Genomic DNA, 22,206 nt, shown 5'->3' with positions numbered 1-22,206 from the left:
ATAAACAGGTGGAGAGATATTCCATGTACCTAGATTTAAAGAATCAATATTGTGAAAATGATTACACTACCAAATGCAACCGACAGATTCAATGCAATCCCTATCAAATAACCGTCATTTTTCACAGAACTAGAAGCAAAAATTTCACAATTCTTATGTTTGCAGTTTGGTAGGGGTGCCATCTCTGGGCCCAGGTTTGCCCCTTTCCCCTCCCCCCGTCTCCTGCCTCCAGTGGGGGGATGGGCCAGTCCGCAGCCGGCTAGCTCTTCTCTGGAATTGCTCAGTCTTTCTTTTTGTTCTGCGAAGGGGCCCGCAGTGTGTTCCGGGCAGGTTACTTTTCTCTCTCTCTCTTGCTATCCCACAGTTTAAGTTGCTATCTCACGTTAGCTCCCTCGGATTGCCCTCAGGGCATTCGGGCCGGTCCTTACCCTAAGCAATGCCGCCGGCTCCTCTCCGTTCCACCCCCACTTGCTGGTGGTGGATGCGGGCGTCTGGGGTACTTTTCTGCTGGGAGTTGCTTTTAGGCATGTTATCTGTGGGTTTTATTTATTTTTCCTCCCAGTTAGTTTGCCCTCTGAGATTCGAAAACTTCCCCCAGACCCGCCAGTGAGAGGGTTTCCTGGTGTTTGGAAACTTCCTCTATCAGGACTCCCTTCCCTGGACAGGTCTCCATCCCTATCTCTTTTGTCTTTTTATCTTTTATATTTTGTCCTACCTCCTTTCGAAGATGATGGGCTGCTTTTCTGGGCACCTGATGTCTTCTGCTAGCGGTCAGAAGTTGTTTTGTGAAGTTTGCTCAGCGTTCAAATGTTCTTTCGATGAATTTGTAGGGGAGAAAGTGGTCTCCCCGTCCTATTCCTCTGCCATCTTAGCTCCTCCCCTCACAATTCTTATGGAAACACAAAAGACCCTGAAGAGCCAAAGCAATCTTGAGAAGAAGAATGGAACTGGAGGAATCAACCTGCCTGACTTCAGACTGTAACACAAAGCTACAGTCATCAAGACATTATGGTATTGGAACAAAAAAAGGAATGTAGACCAATGAAACAAGATAGAAATCCCAGAAATAAACCCACACACCTATGGGTACCTTATTTTTGACAAAGATGTAATAATATACAATGGGGCAAAGATAGCCTCTTCAATAAGTGGTGCTGGGAAAACTAGATAGTTACACGTAAAAGAATGAAATCAGAACACTTCCTAACACCATACACAAAGATAAACTCAAAATAGATTAAAGACCTAAATGTAACACCATAAACTATAAAACTTTAAGAGAAAAACATAGGCCAAACACTCTATGACATAGATCAAAGCAAGATCCTCTAGGATCCACCTCCTACTGTAATGAAAGTAAAAATAAGAATAAACAAATGGGAACTAATTAAACTTAAAAGCTTTTGCACAGCAAAGAAAACTATAAACAAGATGAAGAGACAATCCTCAGAATGGGAGAAAATAAAAGCAAATGAAACAACTGACAAAGGATTAATTTCCAAAATATACAAGCAGCTCACATGAGTCAACACCAGAAAAGCAAAGAACCCAATCCAAAAGTGAGCAAAAGACCTAAACAGACATTTCTCCAAAGAAGACATACAGATGGCTAAAAAACACATGAAAAGATGCTCAACATCGCTCATTATTAAAGAAATGCAAATCAAAACTACCATGAGATATCACCTCACACCAGTCAGAATGGCCATCATCAAAAAGTTTACAAACAATAAATGCTGTAGAGGATGTGCAGAAAAGGGAACACTCTTGCACTGTTGGGCTCCTCTGGTAGCTCAGCTGGTAAAGAATCCGCCTCCAATGCAGGAGACCCAGGTTTGATCCCTGGGTGGGGAAGATATGGAGAAGGGATAGGCTACCCACTCCAGTACTTTCAGGCTTCCCTGGTAGCTCAGATGGTAAAGAATCCTCCTGCAATGCAGGAGACCTGGGTTCAATCCCTGGGTTGTAAAGATCCTCTGGAGAAGGGAACGGCTATCCACTCTAGTATTCTTGCCTAGAGAATTCATGAACAGAGGAGGCTGCCAGGCTACAGTTCATGGGATTGCAAAGAGTCAGATACGACTGGTGGTCTTGCACTTGCACTGTTGGTGGGTATGTATATTGATACAGCCACTATGGAACACAGTATGCAGATTCCTTAAAAAAACTAGGAATAAAACCACCACATGACCCAGTAATCCCAGTACTAGGCATATACCCTGAGCAAACCAAAATTCAAAAAGACACATGTACCCCAATGTTCACTGTAGCACTATTTACAACAGCTAGGACATGGAAGCAACCTAGATGTCCATCGACAGATGAAAGGATAAATAAGCTATAGTACATATATACAATGGATATTACTCAGATGTAAAAAGAAATGCATTTGAGTCAGTTTTAATGAGATGGATGAACCTAGAACCTATTACATAGAGGGAAGTAAATCAGAAAGAGAAAAACAAATATTGTATACTAATGCATATATGTGAAATCTAGAAAGATGGTAATGATGAAACTATTTGCAGGGCAGCAACAGAGACAGAGAACAGACTTATGGACTCAGTGCAGGGGTTGGGGGGCAGAAAGGGTGGGATGTATGGAGACAGTAACACAGAAACTTAACATTACCATATTTAAAATAGATAGCCAATGCGAATTTGCTTTATGACTCAAGGAACTCAAACCTGGGCTCTGTAACAACCTAATGAGGTGAGATGAGGAGAGAAGTGGGAGGGAGGTTCAAAAGGGAGAAGACATATGTATACCTATGGCTGATTCATGTTGATGTTTGGCAGAAACAAACACAATACTGTAAAGCAATTATCCTTCAATTAAAAATAAATAAATAAAATGTCCAGGGTTTAGACCAGAGGTTCTGAGTTCTTCTAACCCAAGGCACCTGCAGATACAATTCAAGATACAAAAAATATTTTTGATACATCAGCTGTATCCTCTCATGCCTTAGCACTTCAGTGAGCCATTTCCAGTTGACAGTATCTACATAACTTTGCCTGAGTTTTTCAGAAATTGTTTATAAAAGCTGAGAACCAATATTCTGCCCTCATTAGCCCTTAACTAATGTATGTGTGTGCGATGTATGTAAAGAGTAAGTGTGAGGAACATAATGTTGCAAGGAGTGCTGGCTCCCAGAGTTACCCAGAGATTTAAGCCTGTTAATCACCTGTAAATACAGTCTTTTTTTTTTTTTTTTTTATTAGTTGGAGACTAATTACTTCACAACATTTCAGTGGGTTTTGTCATACATTGATATGAATCAGCCATAGATTTACACGTATTCCCCATCCCGATCCCCCCTCCCACCTCCCTCTCCACCCGATTCCTCTGGGTCTTCCCAGTGCACCAGGTCCGAGCACTTGTCTCATGCATCCCACCTGGGCTGGTGATCTGTTTCACCATAGATAGTATACATGCTGTTCTTTCGAAATCCCACCCTCACCTTTCCCACAGAGTTCAAAAGTCTGTTCTGTACTTCTGTGTCTCTTTTTCTGTTTTGCATATAGGGTTATCGTTACCATCTTTCTAAATTCCATATATATGTGTTAGTATGCTGTAATGTTCTTTATCTTTCTGGCTTACTTCACTCTGTATAAGGGGCTCCAGTTTCATCCATCTCATTAGGACTGATTCAAATGAATTCTTTTTAATAGCTGAGTAATATTCCATGGTGTATATGTACCACAGCTTCTATGAAAATGAAAGTTAAGGAGTAATGGGGGAGTAATAGGGAATTTTAAAGGAAAATAAAAGAGAAAAAATAAAAAAGAAAAAATGAAAAAAATAAAAAAAAATTTTTTTTTCCCTTACGTAAAAAAAAAAAAAAAGTAAAAATATATCTAGGAATTTCTCTGGAGCTGTTGCTGTCAGTGTGGGTTCGGCTCAGTTTCAGATAGCTCCTCATTCCAGCTTACACTTCTCGATATCTACAGGCCCCTTCCGGTGTAGTCGGTGTTTTCTACAGGGATTTTAATCTGTTGCACCAGTCCCTTCTGAAGCGGTTCCCTTTGTTTATTTGGCTTCTGTTTGCCGGTCTCTTCAGAGCCTCATTTCCGCCCTGACATAGGCTGGCGGAGGTGGACTCTTATTCAGGTAGCTAGTTCCGTCGCTCTGCGGGGAGGGGCTGGCGCTGCGGGGAGGGGCTGGCGCTGCGGGGAGGGGCTAACGCTGCTTTCTCTGTCTGCGCTGCTCAGGCTCCTGGCTGCTCTATATGGAGCGCGCCTCACGCTGTGCGAGGTTCCAGCCCTCGGGTGTTACACAAAAGCGCGGAAGGAAAAGCTGCGCCTGCTCTCTGTGCCTTCCCCGTCAGAGCGGTCCAGGCAGCCAGGGGCTTGATGGGTGCACTCTCCCCAGGTGTGGCGCGCCCACTCCCTTCCGCGGACCCAGTCTCAGTTTCCGCTGGCGCCAGTCGGCTGCGTGCGCCTTCTGCCCTCCGCGTCCCCAGCCCCAGTCCCCGCCCGCGCCGGTCGGGTGCCTGCGCCCTGTGTCTCGCCACAACCTTCCCCTCCCCCCTGCCTCCTGCCTCTGGCGGGGCTGGGCCTGTCCGCAGCCTGCGCGCTCTGGACTTTCTAGGTCCCTTTGTTCTGCGAACGGCTGGCAGTGTGTTCGGGCCGGTTAATTTTCTCTCTCTCTTTTGGTCTCCCACAGTTCAAGTTGGCAACTCACAGAAGCTCCCTCCGATTGTCCTCAGGGCACTCAGGCCCGGACCCTACCCCAAGCAATGCCGCCTAAGACTCCCTTCCCAGGACGGATCTCCGTCCTTAGCTCTTTTGTCTCACTTTTTATCTTTTATATTTTGTCCTACCTCCTTTCGAAGACAATGGGCTGCTTTTCTGGGCGCCTGACGACCTCAGCTAGCGATCAGAAGTTGTTTTGTGAAGTTTGCTCTGCGTTCAGTTATTCTTTTGATGAATTTGTAGGAGAGAAAGTGGTCTCCCCGTCCTACTCCTCCGCCATCTTCAGAAGTTCCAAATACAGTCTTTTTAAAGCACCTTTACATAACTTTAAAGGAGCATTCATAGAATTAGGCGAAAAAAACTTAAAAAAATGTGGCAGTAGGAAAAAATTATATCAAAATTAAAGCTGAAAAAAAAACCCAGAATTTAAACAAACAAAAAAAAACAATGGGGGGCCCACAGAAAATTAGAGGATCAGTATAGAAGGATCCACATCTGAATAAGGGGAGATTCAGAATGAGAGAAAACAGAACATGAAAGGAAGGAGATAACACAAAAGGAATAATATAAAGCAATTCCCCTGAACTGAAGAACATGAGCTTTCAGACTGAATGGGAACATCAAATTACCTACACAAAAAGAGTCTTTATTCTTTACCCCTTATGTATATATATTTATATGTAAATATTTATAGCTGACTGACCCGCTCCACCACATCTTGACATTTCAGAACACCAGGATAAGGGGAAGATTCTTAAAACCTCTACAAGCTGGATGGAGCTGGGAGAGCAGGGTCTTAATGGCACTGTACCTCTCAAATAGCAACACTGGAAGCTGGAAGGCAACAGAACCATGACATTTAAAATTCTCAAGGAAAATCAGTTCCCACCAAATTCTATGCCCAATCAAATAAAGCATAACAGCAAAGAAAGAATTGCTCAGACTTGAGAGGCCTCTAATGTGTTTTTTTCCCATTCATCTTTTCTCAGGAACCTACTAGAGGCTATCTCCATCAAAACAAGGAAAGAAGATAAACGATGGTAAGAAACAGAGAATTTAACAAAGGAGATGGGCAGAGAATCCCCTGAGGTTGGTAAAAGAAAATCCTGAACTGAGAGCTCTATGTAAGACTCCAAGAGCAACTAAGTCAGACTGAGCAACTAAGCCAGAACAAAGAAAATACACATTTCCAGGATACCTTCTACTGGGAATGATACTGAGAGGAAATTCAAAGAACATCAGAGGTGTGAGGGATGAATTAGGTATACAGAACACTAAGCAAACAGTAAAACATAATAATTATTAACAACAAAGTAATTATTCCATGAAGAATCTTTTACATACTCTTAATAATGTGAATAATAAACACTGGGTTCCCCAAATATTATGAGACACTTAGAGCAGAAAGATAGGAGGAAGGGAAGTGAATACACATTAGTGTGGTTAAGAGGAGATGGCGTTGGGAACATCAGCTAGAGAACTAGTCTCAGCCTCCATAGTAGTGAGGCCAGAGATGATACATAAAACCAAAAAGAAAAAAATAAAATAAACAATGGGAACATAAGCAAGTTACTTAAGAATATGGAAAGAAGTATTTAAATATGCAATTTTACAAATCACTGCCTCTAGGACACAGGAATTAAGAGTGGGAAGAAGGGAGTGCATCTTTTCATTGCAAATCTAGTATTGTTTTACTTTTTAATATTTTTTAAACATAAAAATTATTTTTTAAAACCATAAATTTTTGCAATGGTCAAATAAGAATAAAAATTATAGCCACTATTTCCCAAATGCGAACTGCCTATGGCAGACATACCAGATTTTTTACAAAGCTATCACCTATTCCTCAAGCCAGCTTTGTAATGTAGGATCCTTTCAATTTTACAGATAAAAAATCTGAAAATGAGAATGAGTGAGGAATATTTCTAACTCTTTTGTTTTTTCCTGTTTATGTATTGCTTGGTCCTTTACCTTTCCAGCAGTAGCAAAGTATTCACCATCAGGGGACCACTCCATCAAATGTACAGATACTGAGGTTCTAAAAAGACAAAGTTAAACAGTTAGCATTTTTAAAATCTAGAACACCTTTTATATATATATACATATATATATAAATGGTCAAAAGAAGATTTTTCATAACATCATCAAGAGTGTTTTCACCTCTCTAAAAATAAGTCTAAATATTTCACCTCCCTAAAAATACAAATTAACTCATTAAAATTAACCCAAGGTTCACTTCGGGGATCCAAAGAATGCAATTAACATGCTTAAATGATATCACAACCTACATGTTCCACCAACATCTTAATGCAACATTTTAAAAACTGAGCTCATCACCTTCCCTGGCTAGTTGGATCCCTTCATATCATCTTTGTTGTCAATGGTACAGCCATCCTTTCACCACATCTTCCCTCTGCCTATCCCATCTATAGTTTAGGCGTTAATGAATAATTCCTTTGTGTCAACCTTCTCAACCCAAGTCCTGAGATTATTAACTATGAAAATATTTTCATCTTTTTTTTTTAACAATCTATTGTAGCACAGATTAGAGGATGATGTTATAATGGGTTTTGGTTAGAAAAAGTCTATTTGCTAGGCTTCTAAGATCATTATGAAAGGGAACTTTGTATAGGAAGCATTTTTTAAATTAATGAACAACAGAGTTAGACACTAACTTGCACTGCCAGATGCACTTCCAATCATTTAAAACAGGAAGAATTTTATCATTGATTTCTTCCTCCTCTTCCAGAATGTCATCTCGTGGAGGAGCCCACAACTGAAGAGAATCAGTTGCTGTCAACAATCTGTTATCTGAAAATTAAAGAATGTTCTGTAATAAGCAAGGATTATCTGGAGAAATATAGGCACATGAGGGTGTCTACTTCAGTCTATAAACTGTTCTGTGAAAAATAAGCAAAACTGTCTATGAAAAACACTTGTAGAGTATATCCACTTAAAAAGTTGCATGAATCCACTAGGTAAGAAAACTTGAGAGAAATCTGAGAAGAACCACCACCACCACAAAGCCTAGAGACATTGTCTATCAGGTAAAACCTACAAAAAAAAAAAAAAAACAACACAGCAAAGTAGAATAGCAAAACAAACCCAAAAAAACTCTGATATATACAACACAGGATATTCTCTGACTATAAGACATAACTAAAGATTAACAAAATTTGTTTTTCTACATAGACTATTAAAATTACCTTCATTAACTGTGAATGTAAAAAGGGACAATAACCATTATTATTAGAAGTTTCTAACCTTTCAATATTAAAGACAATAATTTCTTGAAATACAAATAACAAAATGAGATAGGTTTTTGTTATCTTGTTTTATTCCTGATTTTATTTCTTAATAAATACAATAAGAGTAAAGTGCAGCACATTAACTAATGAAACAAATCATCATTGTTTCTTGGAACAAAACATTCAAAAGTAGGGGGGGGAAGCACAGAACTAATAGTAAATTAAGCACTATACAAAGCAGTGTATCTGAAAAAGAAAAAAGTACACTCATTCAGTAGCAAAAAAAAAGAATACTACTGATCATTTTTTTATTGTGGGAGGCTATATCACATTATAATCATACACTTAAAACAAATTATTAACTTTCCATAATTTCTAAAGATAATTGCTAAATACCTTGAGGGTCCCATGCTAAATTGTATGTCACGGAACTCAAAAAAAACTGCCCAGTTTTAAGCCACTGACACTTGAGTTGCTGAAATATATAAAGAAAAAAAAGAAAAAGATAATGTTTTCAAAATAATATCCACAAACACTACCATATTATCATTTTCTTCAACTTAAGACTTTATGATCTGAAACAAAGATATAAATATTTCACTAATTATTTTCAAAATACTATTTTAAAAATCATTTACAGTGGTTCCACTTACTATTCTACCATATCAAACTGTTTGCCACGCCCAGTCAAAGCATGTCTCCCAGGCTTCCTTCCTTGTCTATAAACACATTCTTATTCCTAGGGTATCCTTTCTTCTCTACCTGTACACTCCTACAGTTACATCGATATCTAGCTAAACCATTACCTCTCCAGTGAAGCCTCTTCTGACATTCTGGCAGCACTCAGAGCAGTTTTTACATGCATTATACCACTGTAACAACCCACTCCAGAATTCATGACTGGAGAATCCCATGGACAGAGGGGCCTGGCGGGCTACAGTCCAGGGGGTAGCAAACAGTCATATATAATGGAAGCGATTTCGCACACACGCACCATGATAACACTGATAAGGCTGAATTATCTGTTTATATGTCTGACTCTCCTATTACACTGTAACTCTTCAAGGGCAGGAATTATGCCATAATGAGCTTTGTGTACTGAGTGTGGTAATGACTAGTACACAGATGCTCAATAAACATTTGTAAAAACAAAGCAAATGCACATTAGAATGAAGTGCAAATTAACATAATCTTCTGGCATCAAAGTCTAAAATAAAACTAGGTCTACCCTGATAGCTCAGTTGGTAAAGAATCCAGCTGCAATGTGGGAGACCTGGGTTCAATCCCTGGGTTGGGAAGACCCCTTGGAGAAGGAAAAGGCTACCATTCCAGTATTCTGGCCTGGAGAATTCCATGTACAGTCCATGGGGTCGCAAAGAGTCAGAAATGACTAAGCGACTTTCACTTTTTCTTTCAACCTTCCAAAAAGTCAACAAATTTAAACTATGTAATACATAAAACCCACAAAGCTGACATATATTATATTTGAGTAATCTGCATCCTATATTTTCTTACTGTTTTCATTCTAAACTATAGAAAGAAGATTTAAAATTTAAAAGCCAAAGGCCTTTCACATGAAATACAGTAAAAAAAGTTTAGCTATTTCTTTGCAGTAGACAAACTAAAATGTACTTTTGTGAAAGTATGATGCAACATAAAGCCATGTCAAGGCTTTTTACCAGGCAAGTTATATATTAATTGCTTGGCAAGTAATAATTTCATAAATGATAATACTCTCTCTACTTATAATACCTTAAAAATATTTTTAGCAAGTAATAATTTCATAAATGATAATACTCTCTCTACTTATAATACCTTAAAAATATTTTTAGCAATTAAATACTTTATTCAAGATTTCATGCCTCTCTAGAAGTGGAATTTTAAAATACAACTACAAAACCTGAATTTCAGTATATAAAAATAATTTTATATTTTTTAATTAGGGGAAAGGTTATTTTTTAAACCCTATCTCTACTAACCCAACAAGTCACAAGAGTATTTTAAATACTACTCAACAGATCTATTTTAAAATAATAATTAAATCATTCCTAAAACTGGAGCTATCCCTAGTATTCTTTCCTTTAATATTTTCTCAGAGTGTAACCTGTGGACCAATTACAAAGCAAAAATTTTGGAAGTGAGATCTGAAATCTGAATTTTTTTCTTTTTTAATTTCTATTTTATATTGGAGTATAGTTATTTACCACATTGTGTTAGTTTCAGGGATACAGCAAAGTGAATCAGTTACACATATACATGTATTTTTTTCAGATTCCTTTCCATATAGGTTATCACAGAATATTGAGTAGAGCTCCCTATGCTACACAGTAGGTCCTTGTTGATCATCTATCTTATATAGATTAGTGTATATATGTTCATCTTAAACTCTTAATTTATACTTTCCCCCTATCTTTTCTCTGTGGTAACCGTAAGTTTGTTTTTGAAGTTTGAGTCTCTTTCTGTTTTGTAAATAAGTTCATTTGTATCATTTATTCACTTAATCTGAATTTTAAAATATGTACTCAAGATGACTCTTAAGTACTCAAAACTTTGATATGTATTTCATAACACGATTAGAGGGAAAAGACTGATATAATTTGTACTTCTGAAAAGAAATGTAATATTCACATACATACATTTAATGAAAAATATCAAAACTACTCATTTATTGCATTTAATAATATAATATTTTTTAATTACTGGTAAATATGTCAAGAAGTGACATCTTGGCACTCAGATTTCACACTGGCAGTTGAAAATATGTCTCAGATGGTGAAGTCCCAATGCATATAGTAATTTTAAATTTTTTAAAGCATTCTACCCATATTGGATTTTCTGAGTACTAAATAACATAAAATGTAATTCAGTACCCAGAGAGTAGAAGTAATGTTCCAGATACTGTTCTAAGTATTTGAGAGGCATCAGTGAGCAAAAGAAACAAAGCTCCCTACCCTCACGGAGCTTACATGGAGCTTACATTACTTACTAAATGGTAATTAAATAAACAAGGTTAAGTGCTATGGGAAATAGGTTAAAAATAGAAGGACAGGCAGGTTAGAATGAAGGTGGGAGAAGCAAGTGGCAATTCTTAAAAGGACAGTCAAAGCACATCCCACTGAAATGGTACTACTGAACAAAAACTTAAAGGGTCTGTAAGAGCTGGCCCTGAAGCTATCTAGAGAAAGAAGGACATTCCAGACAAAAGAACAACCAATGTAAAGGCCCTAAGATGGGAGGGCAACTATCCAAAGAACACTGAAAATGCCACTATGGCTGGAGTGACCAGTGAGGACAAAAATAGGAGATGAGCTCTGAGAGGTAATAAATGGGTACCAATGTGGGGGCAAGACGAGGGGTGGAGGAAGAAGGACTGTGGTCCATTCTAAGAATTTTTGGCTTTCAATGTGAGAAATATGAAGCCATAAAAGAGTTTTTAGCAGAAAAGTGTCAAGATCTACTCTGCTAAGAGAAGAGGCAAGGGGTATAGATATTAGACAGAGACTAGTCTAGTTATCTAGATAAGAAATAATAAATAAGAGTTCAACTAGGGTAGATCCCAATTAACAAGGCAATCTCAATTAGGAATATTCTAGAAAACTGAGTTTCTAAAAGGCCTAGGGATATATTCCCAGTGAATGTAAAAGATCTTACAATAAATCACCAGACTAATTTCACACTGATATTCCAGCCCACCTTCAGCACCTGCTCCTAAGGAGCTCTTTACTGCTGTCAACTGGATTCCAAACTCAATTATAAAATTTTTCTACTATCATTTAATACTTACACAATTTCTCTTATGAGAATTTATGCCCAAGGGCTCAAAAATACAAACAGCATTACCATATGAAGCTGCAATCTAAAAGAGAATAAACAAAGCATTAATATTTAAGGAAAAAAGAAAACAAAAATAACTTCCTTTTTACAATAATGTGTAAACTGATTACATGCAATCCAAATACAGTATTCATGGTTTTTTCTTCTCCATAAATATAACTGGAAAAGTCCTGGACTTAAGAATCTCTTCTCTGTTCAAAAATTCAGCAGGCTTTATTTCACATATCAAATATAAGGCTGACCTATTCAAAGAGATCATCTTTTCCTATAAAAATTTCATTTTTAAATACAGAAATAAATTTTACTAACAAAGATATATTTCAATGGTACATCTGTCAGAAACCTTATAGTCCAGTGAAAATATTATAAAAACCATGAGAAGTAGAAAAAGACATCAAAGAGCAACAGGTATTAAAAATATATCAAATAAATGACATGAACTATACCATCAAACAAACAAAAAAAATTACCAGTTGGGAACACCATGGAGAAGAAGGAATAGAAAAAATGGACTAGGCAGAAACCAGAGAGACATTCACTGCAACTAGAGGATAAGCAACTGATGTGGACATCTCCAATGAACTTAAGCCAAGGGTCTGGGGGCCAAGAAGACTTTGTTCCAGGTCACACACCTAAGAAGAAGACATACAAATTCCTCTTTCCCTAGGAGCTATCAGTGCCTGTTCTCTAGTTAACTCCTTGAAAGCCAGTTCCCAGTTTATCCTCCTGTTGGCAAGAGAGAATCAACTGCAGGGAACAGACCAAAAACCCTCTCTTCTCACACCTCTGGGTCTATGAGTTAACCTATAAAGCTAAATTAGGTATTGGTTTTTAAGGTCAACCAAAAAGATCCACTCTTGATTTCAGGACACTCTGATGCAAAAAAAAAAAAAAAAAGTGATTTTAATTGTTATTTAATATCTAACACTCTTTTCAAGAAAAAGCTTTCCCTCCACAATGGTAGGAGGAGAGCTACTTAAAATGCCTGGCTAAGGTAACACTCAGGTCAAAGTGTTACGAATGATCACATTCAACATGTAGATGAATGAATGAATGAATGAATGATTATCATGGCTTAATACAAAGTCATAAATTGAGAGTAATCATCACAAGGACTGGGGATAAAGAAAATTTTAAAAGATGGCAATAAAAGACAATGAATCAGGGATGTCCCAACTTGGTCTTCTTTACCTCCAACCAGGTTAGAAAAAGTAAAAACATGGTTATGGAAACCAAGGTCTTCTATATTAAAAAATTAAAAAAAAAAAAACAAAAAAACTTTGCTCCCAGAGAATCTGCTTATTCTTATTATCACCAGCACATAAATAACTATTTAAAACACATCTCTGACAACTATCATAATAGCTCTAGGCAGGTTTAAAGCTACCACACTTGGCACAGGGAGATAAGCAATGAAAAATTAATGAGAGAAATCTGACACTGAGTGTTTTCTAAAAAGTAAACAATACTTAAGGAGAACAAATGGGGAAAAAAATTAGAAAAGCAAGAAACAAGTATCAGAAAACACCAGGAAATTCAGTGTTTTATACTATGTCAGTTTTTTTTTTTTTTTTTACTGGATTGTCATATTATTCACACAAATATTAAAGCTTGATACAAACAAGAAGGTAGGACAATGTGGGTACCCAGCAGGTGGGCAGGGGTAGAAATGGTATAATAACTGTAATTTATTGTTTGGCATAAATTTGCATTACTATGTAGCACCATAAATATTCTGATTAAACATTTACTTGATAAAATTTGTTATTACTCAGTAAATACAAATTTCTAGAACTCTAAAACTATTACAGGAAAAATATCACTCTTATATTCTCATAGAAACATTTAACTCTGCTACACAACACTGGCCTTAAAGAACTGCTAGAACATACAGCAAAAATGCTATATTTACTTTACATATAATCAAAATTTGATGTATATCATGTTTGAAATTTGGGGGGAGAGCAACATATGATGAAATTTGAATAATATTAAAATAAATTCTCAGTTCAACCTCTGAATGAATGAGCTTCAATATTCTTCAAACAACAAATAGTTTCATTAACAGAAACTTTACAAAGCATCAGTTATGACACATATTATACTAGATGTTAACAACTTGCTACATTTCTTGATAAAAATCTGACATTATTGTAATCTGAGAGAGAGAAGGTATGCTAGGCATAGAAGAGAAAAGTTTACTTTCCTCCTACTGGTGTAATAGCTGCCAGAATTATCAACTGGCAGAATACCAATAGGTACAGGAATGTGAAGCCTGCAGATCTTTAAAGACACTATATACAGGCAGAACAATTATAACTTATCAGCTTAACAGTTCTTCATAATTTGTATACAACCTATCATTACCCTTTCCTACTAATAGCCATCTAAGCAAGGTGTACTACATAATTAGAAATCGTAGGCAAGCCTTGTATAGAAGCCTAAGAATATTCTCTGAGATAGTTAAATATATTAAAAGATGATATTTAATAAAGTAAATAAATCCCTTACTCTTCCATGTTGGTTAGAACACTCCACACAGCTGACTTGGATGTTTCCATGCTTAGCACCAGGGATGATCTGCACACATTCAAAGTCACTTGCCAAAATAACAATATCACAGCCTGATCCATACGCCTAAAAGGAAAAGTTTTATATTATGTAAAATATGTAACTTGGGAATTATTACTAGTTTATCTTAGTTTTTGTTACTATTGCAAAGGATACTGTGACATATCTTAAAAACATAGTTAATATAATATTAAAAACATCAATTTCCAAATCAGAACATTAACAGTCACACCAAATGCATGGCACACCATACATTATCATTCAATAATTGCTACTAACAAGAAAAAGGGTTCTTCCAGGTCTTAAACATTACAGCCTCCATACCTCATTAATCCTTTTGTTTGGAATTTCTCTCTGATGCTCATCTCAGAAATGAGAGGAGACCCTAAAGAATAAAATCTTCATCTGAGAGTAATAACGCATTGAAGGCTACAATTGTGTTTCTAGTTTCAAACCAGGATTCAGGAAGATCAAGATAGAAATCAGATGCATTTTCCAACACAATTCCACATGACTTAAAGAGCTAGTCAAATAGACATGAACCCCCGAGGCAGAATTACATGTACGACAGGCAAACACTAACCAAACTCAACTGCCTAAATAAATCCATGATGAAGCCTGCCTGCCCACTCCCCTCAAGCACAAAAGATAAAGATAAAGAGAGGCACAGAGAGACACACAGACGGGGAGGAATCCAATTCAAAGTGGCAACACAACACACATATTTAAACAAAATAAAAAACAAACCAATATATAAAATGTGACAAATATTTGCTATGGAAAACAAAACACAAGGTCAAGTTCCTGGAAAATTCCCTAGTTCAACAGAACTATACTGAGCAAAACCACAGATTTCTTCTTATTGCCATACTTCTTGGTGTGTGCTATTCCTGTTTTGCAACTTTGTGAATTTTATGATGACACAAAGGGCAGAGGGTGGGGACATTTTTCTTTTTGTTCCAAATTCAACTTACAAGTAAATATTCAAAACACCTAACAAGATAATTCTCAAATTAAAAAGCACCATAAATATAAGGTTTATGAAGTGCTTTTTTTCTTCGCCCCACTATTTCTACAGCCTTAAGCAATATGGTCACATCCTGCAAAATACAGATATCCAGTAGCCAGGGCTGGCATCTGTTAACATCTAAGCCAGTGAGGTCCACACATGGCTGTTAATCAAAGAGGGAACTGAAGGTAAAGAGCAGAGAGAAAGACAGACACTATTTCTACCTGTTACCAAAACTTCCAATGGTACCAAAATCCTTCTCTAACTACTATAAACTATCTTCAACTCCTGTGTTTACTTGTACCAAAAAGTTTCCCAAATGGAAAAACAAACAGAATTTTAAGCATAGGAAATATGGGGGAAAAAAATCACTCACAGGAGGAAATAACTACTTATACTCTCCCAGACAAGGCAGATTTGCTACACTATACATTCGAGAAAGCTAAACTGATTGGTAATAGTCCAGGCAGAAAAGTCTTTACACTTCCATTATTAAAATAACAAAAATAATCTTACCCTTAAACATTTCACAATTTCCAAAGTGCTCTATAGCATTACCTTAGCAAAGCAGACTGATGGTAAGAGCAAAACTTGACGGAGATGGAATCACCACAGGCAAGGTTTCCAGGGTGTGTTCTGCAGTACTACGTGACCTTAAGCAAGCTACCAAAGTTCTCTGAGCCTTTCCTTGTGGTAAAATGGAAGAAACAGTACTTACCTCATAGGATAACAGAATTAAAGTAGAAAATCTATTTACAGTGCTTAGCACACATCACTCATTACAGAAACAAAACCGTACATGATGTCCCAAGTTTGGGCTAACAACTGGGAATACAAAAACCCAAGATGTGGTCCCAGTGGGTCTCACGGGGAGATCACCTAGTGAATCACCAATCACAATTAAAGGATGAACTGCCACAACAGAGAGAGATGTGTTAAGTCACTCGCAGAAGACAAAAGGCATTCAATAAACATTAGGTCACTCCCTCTTTCACCTTTGCAACAAACCTGAAAGGAAGAGATTATCATTATATAAATAAAGATTCAAGTTCATTTATTTGCCCAAAATTATACAGTTATTAAGTGGAAGATTTTCAAATTCAGGTCCTTATAATTCTTATGTTCTTTTTCCTTACATGACATGTCAAAGAGACATGAAATAGTTCAGCTAAGTCTTAGTACACCTGCTTCTCTGGAAGATGGGCCATCCCCAGCAACTGCTGCTCCGGACCTGGGCTCCTGCTGCTCAGTCACTGAAGAGGATTTTTACTTCTCCCTAGATGGCCGTAACTGCCTGACCTTTACTACAGGACATGTACCATGCTCCTGAGCAGTGGAGAATCTTGCCATCTTTCTGAACTGCAAGTTCCCAAACCTGGCTGCATCAAAGCCACCTAGGGAACTTATTAAACATACAAATTGCTTGGTCCCACCTAAGACTTACTAAATGAGAATCTTCATGGGTAAAAGAATTTGGCAATATCTATCAAAGTTAAATACAACATACTCTTTGATTAGACAAGTCCCTATTTTACTTATAAGCATACTTAAAAAGTTTGCCAAAATATATAGAGAAGGATATTCACTACTTCATTATTTAAAGCAGCAAAAACTGAGAATAACCATACCCTCTATCAGTAGGGACCAGTATTTTGGTCATCTGATGTGAACAGCTGACTCATTGGAAAAGTTCCGAATTCTGGGAAAGACTGAGGGCAGACGGTGAAGAGGGCAACAGAGGATGAGACAGTTGGACAACTTCACTGAAGCAATGGACATGAGCTGAGTTTGAGCAAACTCCGGGAGACGGTGAAGGACAGGGAAGCCTAGCGTGCTGCAATCCATGGGGCTGCAAAGAGTCGGACATGACTGGGCGAGTGAACAACAACATCATCAGTAGAGAAGTGGTTAAATAAATTAATGAATATCCATAGAGTAGAATACTACACCATCACTAAAGTTTAGGGACCACTGGTTTAAAACAGCATCAAATCCTTTATCAAACTGGTAATTAACCACCATAACAGAACAATAATGTGTGGCACTAGGCTCCTGTGGAAACACACCTAGGTAATGCCTACTATTTTATATAATATCCATGGTCATGGCTAGAATGGAACCCATGAACTACTGCACACAAAGAGGGAGAAAAGTACAGAAGTTGGCTATTATAATTCTTTACCTTTCTCCAGAGTCTAAAGTACACAAAACCCCCAAGTATGCAAGGACAGAGGACTCATATCAGTCAGTACTGAATTACATGCATTCTAATTACATGAAGGCTCACAAGATTTTATATACATGTGTGTTTATCTGGTTGCTACTATACTGAAAGGTTCATCAGAGCAAGGATCAGGTTCTTGCTTACCACTGTAGTCCCAGCACCCAGCACATAAGCAGCCCTCAACAGATACAGATACCTGTGTAACAAATGAATGATTCAAAATCGTCCTAATTTCTGGCTCCAGATGTCTATGTACCTGGAAAGTTGGTTAAAGAATATGGAGTTCAGACAGTTGATATAAACTAATAATTTGGCCAAGTTTATGATGGTAGCTATACAAAGAAAGAGATATTTTGGCTCAACTTCCAATCTAATAGCATCATGGATTTAGAAGACCCACCAGAAGGGAATCTATCAAAGCCTTCCTTAGTTATTTACCATTTATTGAATACCCTCTATGACCTGGCAGTCTGCTAGGGGCTTTATGAACATTATATCGTCACAGGCCCCCTTTCAAAGATGGAGAAACCAAGGACCCGAAAGGATAAGTGACTCTCCCAAGTTCACAGAGTGAGGATTCACTTGCATCATAATAAAGCTCCTTCTCTTTCCACTGCATCACCCCAACTCTCTCCCATTAAGATGTCTTAAAGGCCTATGTACATCTTTGTAAAAAGTGAAAATTGCTTAGTCGTGTCCAACTCTTTGCAACCCCATGGACTGTATAGAATTCTCCAGTCCAGAATACTGGAGTAGGTAGCCTTTCCCTTCTCCAGGGGATCTTCCCAATCCAGGGATTGAACCCAGGTCTCCCGCATTGCAGGCAGATTCTTTACCAGCTGAGTCACAAGGGATTGCAATCCCAAGTATAATTTCCCACAGCACCTAGCTCAGACCACCAACTGAGACGGTTTATACAAAATCTATAATTACTCAAGAGATTTCCATTCTTTCAATTTTAGGTCAAATGCAACTTTTTCCATTCTTCTTTATCAGAATTCAGTTTTACCAGAGGAAGAATTTATAGTGCAGGAAGAAAACCAAGTACTCACTGGGACTACAAGTAAATACTAACCCAACTCCGGAGAGTACAGGATGTGGGCTCCTTTGTACTAGGTAAATAACTCTCTCTGACTTGGCCAGATATAAACTAGCTACTCCACATGTGGGAGAGAGGTGAAGCAGGAAAATGGACACTAAGCCCTTTCTGGAACAAATAGATATCCCTGAACTAAGTTCATCTTCCCTTGGGTTCCTGGGAGAACCATCCCTATGCCGTAGCACCATATACCAGTATGCATAACAGTATCACCTATAAATTATTTTATCCCTAAGTCAAGGATATGATTTGTCCAAACACACAGATGATGTCCAAGAAAAGAGGAAGAGCCTTAAAAAGCATCTTTTCCTTCTATTCATGTGGGAGTTTCTTTTATGGAAGGACTGAACCATCCTTATGATGATAAAGAATAACTACTATAGCTAAGAGATAATTCTGTAACACAAGCTCTTAAGGCAACGACGTGCTCTAAAATATCAACCCTCACCTCTTTTAACCTTACTTTTGGAGACCAAATCCATCCTATGAGGAAAGAGAAAAGTAGTCTCCTCTTGGAGCACTGAAACTAACTTTCCAACCTGGCTGAAGTTTTCAGCCTGAGTCTAACGTGTGTGAGTCACAGTTTATCTGGAGAGGTCTCTGAAATCCTGCAAATAATATTTAAAGTCAAGTGAATGTGCTGGTTTTCCCGGGGTCCATAAATCTCCTTTGTCTGAAAGAATCTCTTCCTTAGACAAAGTATTATACTACCCCAAAATTATTACATGGAAGCTAAAAACTTGTGTATTTGTTATTACCAAGATTCTATGTTTTTAGTTGTGATGCCCAAAATTTCATTAGGAGAGTCCTGTCAATTAGCTGAGGCTGAAAAAAGCAACTCTCTTCTACTTTATTAAAATGTTACACATGAGAAAAATGTAAGTCTCATTTTCTAATGCCATAAAATTCTCTGAATTAACACACTGTCATGATCATAACATACTGCTGCTTCCTCTGGAGGGTTCAGTGTCCTCAACAATGATTAAGTGTATCTGAAAAGGCATAACAGAGTCTTCTCTAACTTCAGTTTTACAGACACTAATCGCTACGACTATATTATTTTTAAAAATGCAAATAACTAATATTCATATCTCAAACACAGTTCTAATTTCTCAGATTTCCCTTCAGTCTTAGATAAATTAAACTGTAAAGGAATGGGCTCTTAGCTGCTTGACTAGGAACTGAATGAACCCAGGCCCTCAGCAGTGAAAGGGCTTGGTACTAACCACTGGACCAGCAAGGGGATTCCCAATTTTCTCTAAAATCTTACACAAACATGACCTTTACTAAAAGAAAACAGAGTACAAGTATATTAAACTGGCATTTTCTATGGAGCAGGTGAATGCTTTAACATCCTGGTAGTTACAGGGTCAAAGTTTAAGGTCACTGACAACTGCTGACAGATGGGTCTATACTTTAAAAAGAACAGCTACTAATCAACCAAGAGGCACTAAGCAAGTTGAAAGGTTTCACTGGTAAAGTGTTACCGTCTAATTAACAAGAAAACTCCACAAAGTGTTACTGTTAAACTACCACATCGCCCTGAGAGTTCTGATTCACATAAATATAGGGCACCCATAGTTAAAAGCTAGAAAAATAAATACAAGAAAAAGCTGCCATTTATTGAAAGCCTGCTGGGTAACAAGTACTGTATGTACTTCAGTTCAGTTCAGTTCAGTCGCTCAGTCGTGTCCGACTCTTTGCGATCCCATGAATCACAGCACACAGGTCTCCCTGTCCATCACAAACTCCCAGAGTTTACTCAAACTCATCTCCATCAAGTCGGTGATACCATCCAGCCATCTCATCCTCTGTCGTCCCCTTCTCCTCCTGCCACCAATCCCTCCCAGCATCAGGGTCTTTTCCAATGAGTCAACTCTTCACATGAGGTGGCCAAAGTACTGAAGTTTCAGCTTTAGTATCAGTCCTTCCAATGAACACCCAGGAATGATCTCCTTTAGGATGGACTGGTTGGATCTCCTTGCAGTCCAAGGGACTCTCACGAGTCTTCTCCAACACTACAGTTCAAAAGCATCAATTCTTAGGCGCTCAGCTTTCTTTATAGTCCATCTCTCACATCCATACATGACTACTGGAAAAACCATAGCTTTGACTAGATGGACCTTTCTTGGCAAAGTAATGTCTCTACTTTTTAATATGCTGTCTAGGTTGGTCATAACTTTTCTTCCAAGGAGTAAGCGTCTTTTAAATTTCATGGCTGCAGTCACCATCTGCAGTGATTTTGGAGCCCCCAAAAAAATAAAGTCTGACACTGTTTCCACTGTTTCTCCATCTATTTGCCTCACAGAGAATATTGAAGTAAAATACTACTTTTTAAAAACTTCTACATCTAAAGAAATAGAATGAATTTTTTGGACATTAAATTATTAGAAATAGAGAAACTAAGTACCCAATATTTTGCTTATTAATTTGTTCTTAATATGCTTTCCATGCAAAAGAATTTTAAAGTTAAGTATATTACACAGCAATATTAATATGTAATGTTTATGACAACTTTCAGTTATTTTGTAACTATTGGAGATTTCCAGAAAATCATTTAACCTAAATGGTGACATTCTGAGGGAAACAGTCCTGATAGTATTCATAAAAATATTTCCCAGCTAATATGATTAAATTATTAAATTGTAATTAAACTTCCAACCCTACAATATGATGGAAAGAGTACATTCCCAAGAATCTAGGGGTGCTAACACTGACTATAACAATGGAAAAATCATAGTCTCTCTGTACATGGTTCCTCAATCAGCCAAATGAAAGACTGTGACTAGATCACTTCTGAGACTCCTTTCACCTTTAAATTGTGATTCTCTTAAGTGTACACAAATGTGCTTCCCGGTAATCCAGTGTACACTATTTTACACAGAACCCTAGCTAAATGTTTAATACCTTATGACTCCTTCCCCTACTCAAAGCTGACAGGAGACAAGATGGGTCCAGAATAATGACCAGTAGCTACCAGGTGGAAAGGATGAGCTATGCCAAAGTCTAGTCTGAGGAATTTAAGCCAAAGAAACCAGAATCAGCAAGAATTGATCTGAAAAGTCATACATATTCACGGATAAGGCAGCCATTAAGACCCATGTGCACTTTGAAATTAGAATCACCAGTTTGAGAAGCAAATGGATGAGATATCAAGAAATAAGAAAGAACTCATAAGAAAACATGTATCCAAACTCTCTAAGAAGGGGCAGTTTGATCTTACCAGTTTTTTAGTTCAAATCACTCTGAAGCTCAGTTGCCTTCCTTGATGATTCAATGTGTATACAGAAATAAACCTTGCTTTTACTTCAGTTCTTCTGTCCCTTGCCCTGACTGGAACCTCAACTGGTACAAAGACTGGGGCCATGCAGAGCAGGGCTTCAAGGAAAATGTGGAATTGTCCATGATATTGCAGCAGTAGCAATGAGGATATGCTAGGACAGAAAGCTAGCAAAAAAAAAAAAAAAATGTGTAACAGAGATACAGTTACTAAAGTAGTTATCTGTGATCCCTTGGAACCCAGAATA

General features: G+C 37.6%; 1 protein-coding gene across 3 annotated transcripts in view; it reads right to left on the bottom strand.

Annotated features, from left to right (window-relative positions):
- Positions 1-22,206, bottom strand: part of DMXL2 (Dmx like 2) — a 169,486-nt gene that overhangs the window by 124,196 nt on the left and 23,084 nt on the right. For all 3 annotated transcript variants that reach the window (XM_043471987.1, XM_043471988.1, XM_043471989.1), the window contains exons 2-6: positions 14,288-14,413; positions 11,727-11,798; positions 8,339-8,417; positions 7,370-7,505; positions 6,666-6,732 (exon numbers count right to left, since the gene is read on the bottom strand). In XM_043471987.1, coding sequence (XP_043327922.1) covers positions 6,666-6,732; positions 7,370-7,505; positions 8,339-8,417; positions 11,727-11,798; positions 14,288-14,413 — 480 coding nt within the window. The remainder of the gene's footprint in view (positions 1-6,665; positions 6,733-7,369; positions 7,506-8,338; positions 8,418-11,726; positions 11,799-14,287; positions 14,414-22,206) is intronic.

This window comes from Cervus canadensis, chromosome 6 (assembly GCF_019320065.1).
Source record: "Cervus canadensis isolate Bull #8, Minnesota chromosome 6, ASM1932006v1, whole genome shotgun sequence".
NCBI classification, from domain to species: Eukaryota; Metazoa; Chordata; class Mammalia; order Artiodactyla; family Cervidae; genus Cervus; species Cervus canadensis.
Note: the sequence above shows the minus strand (reverse complement) of the source record. Positions and strands in the feature narration are given on the sequence as shown.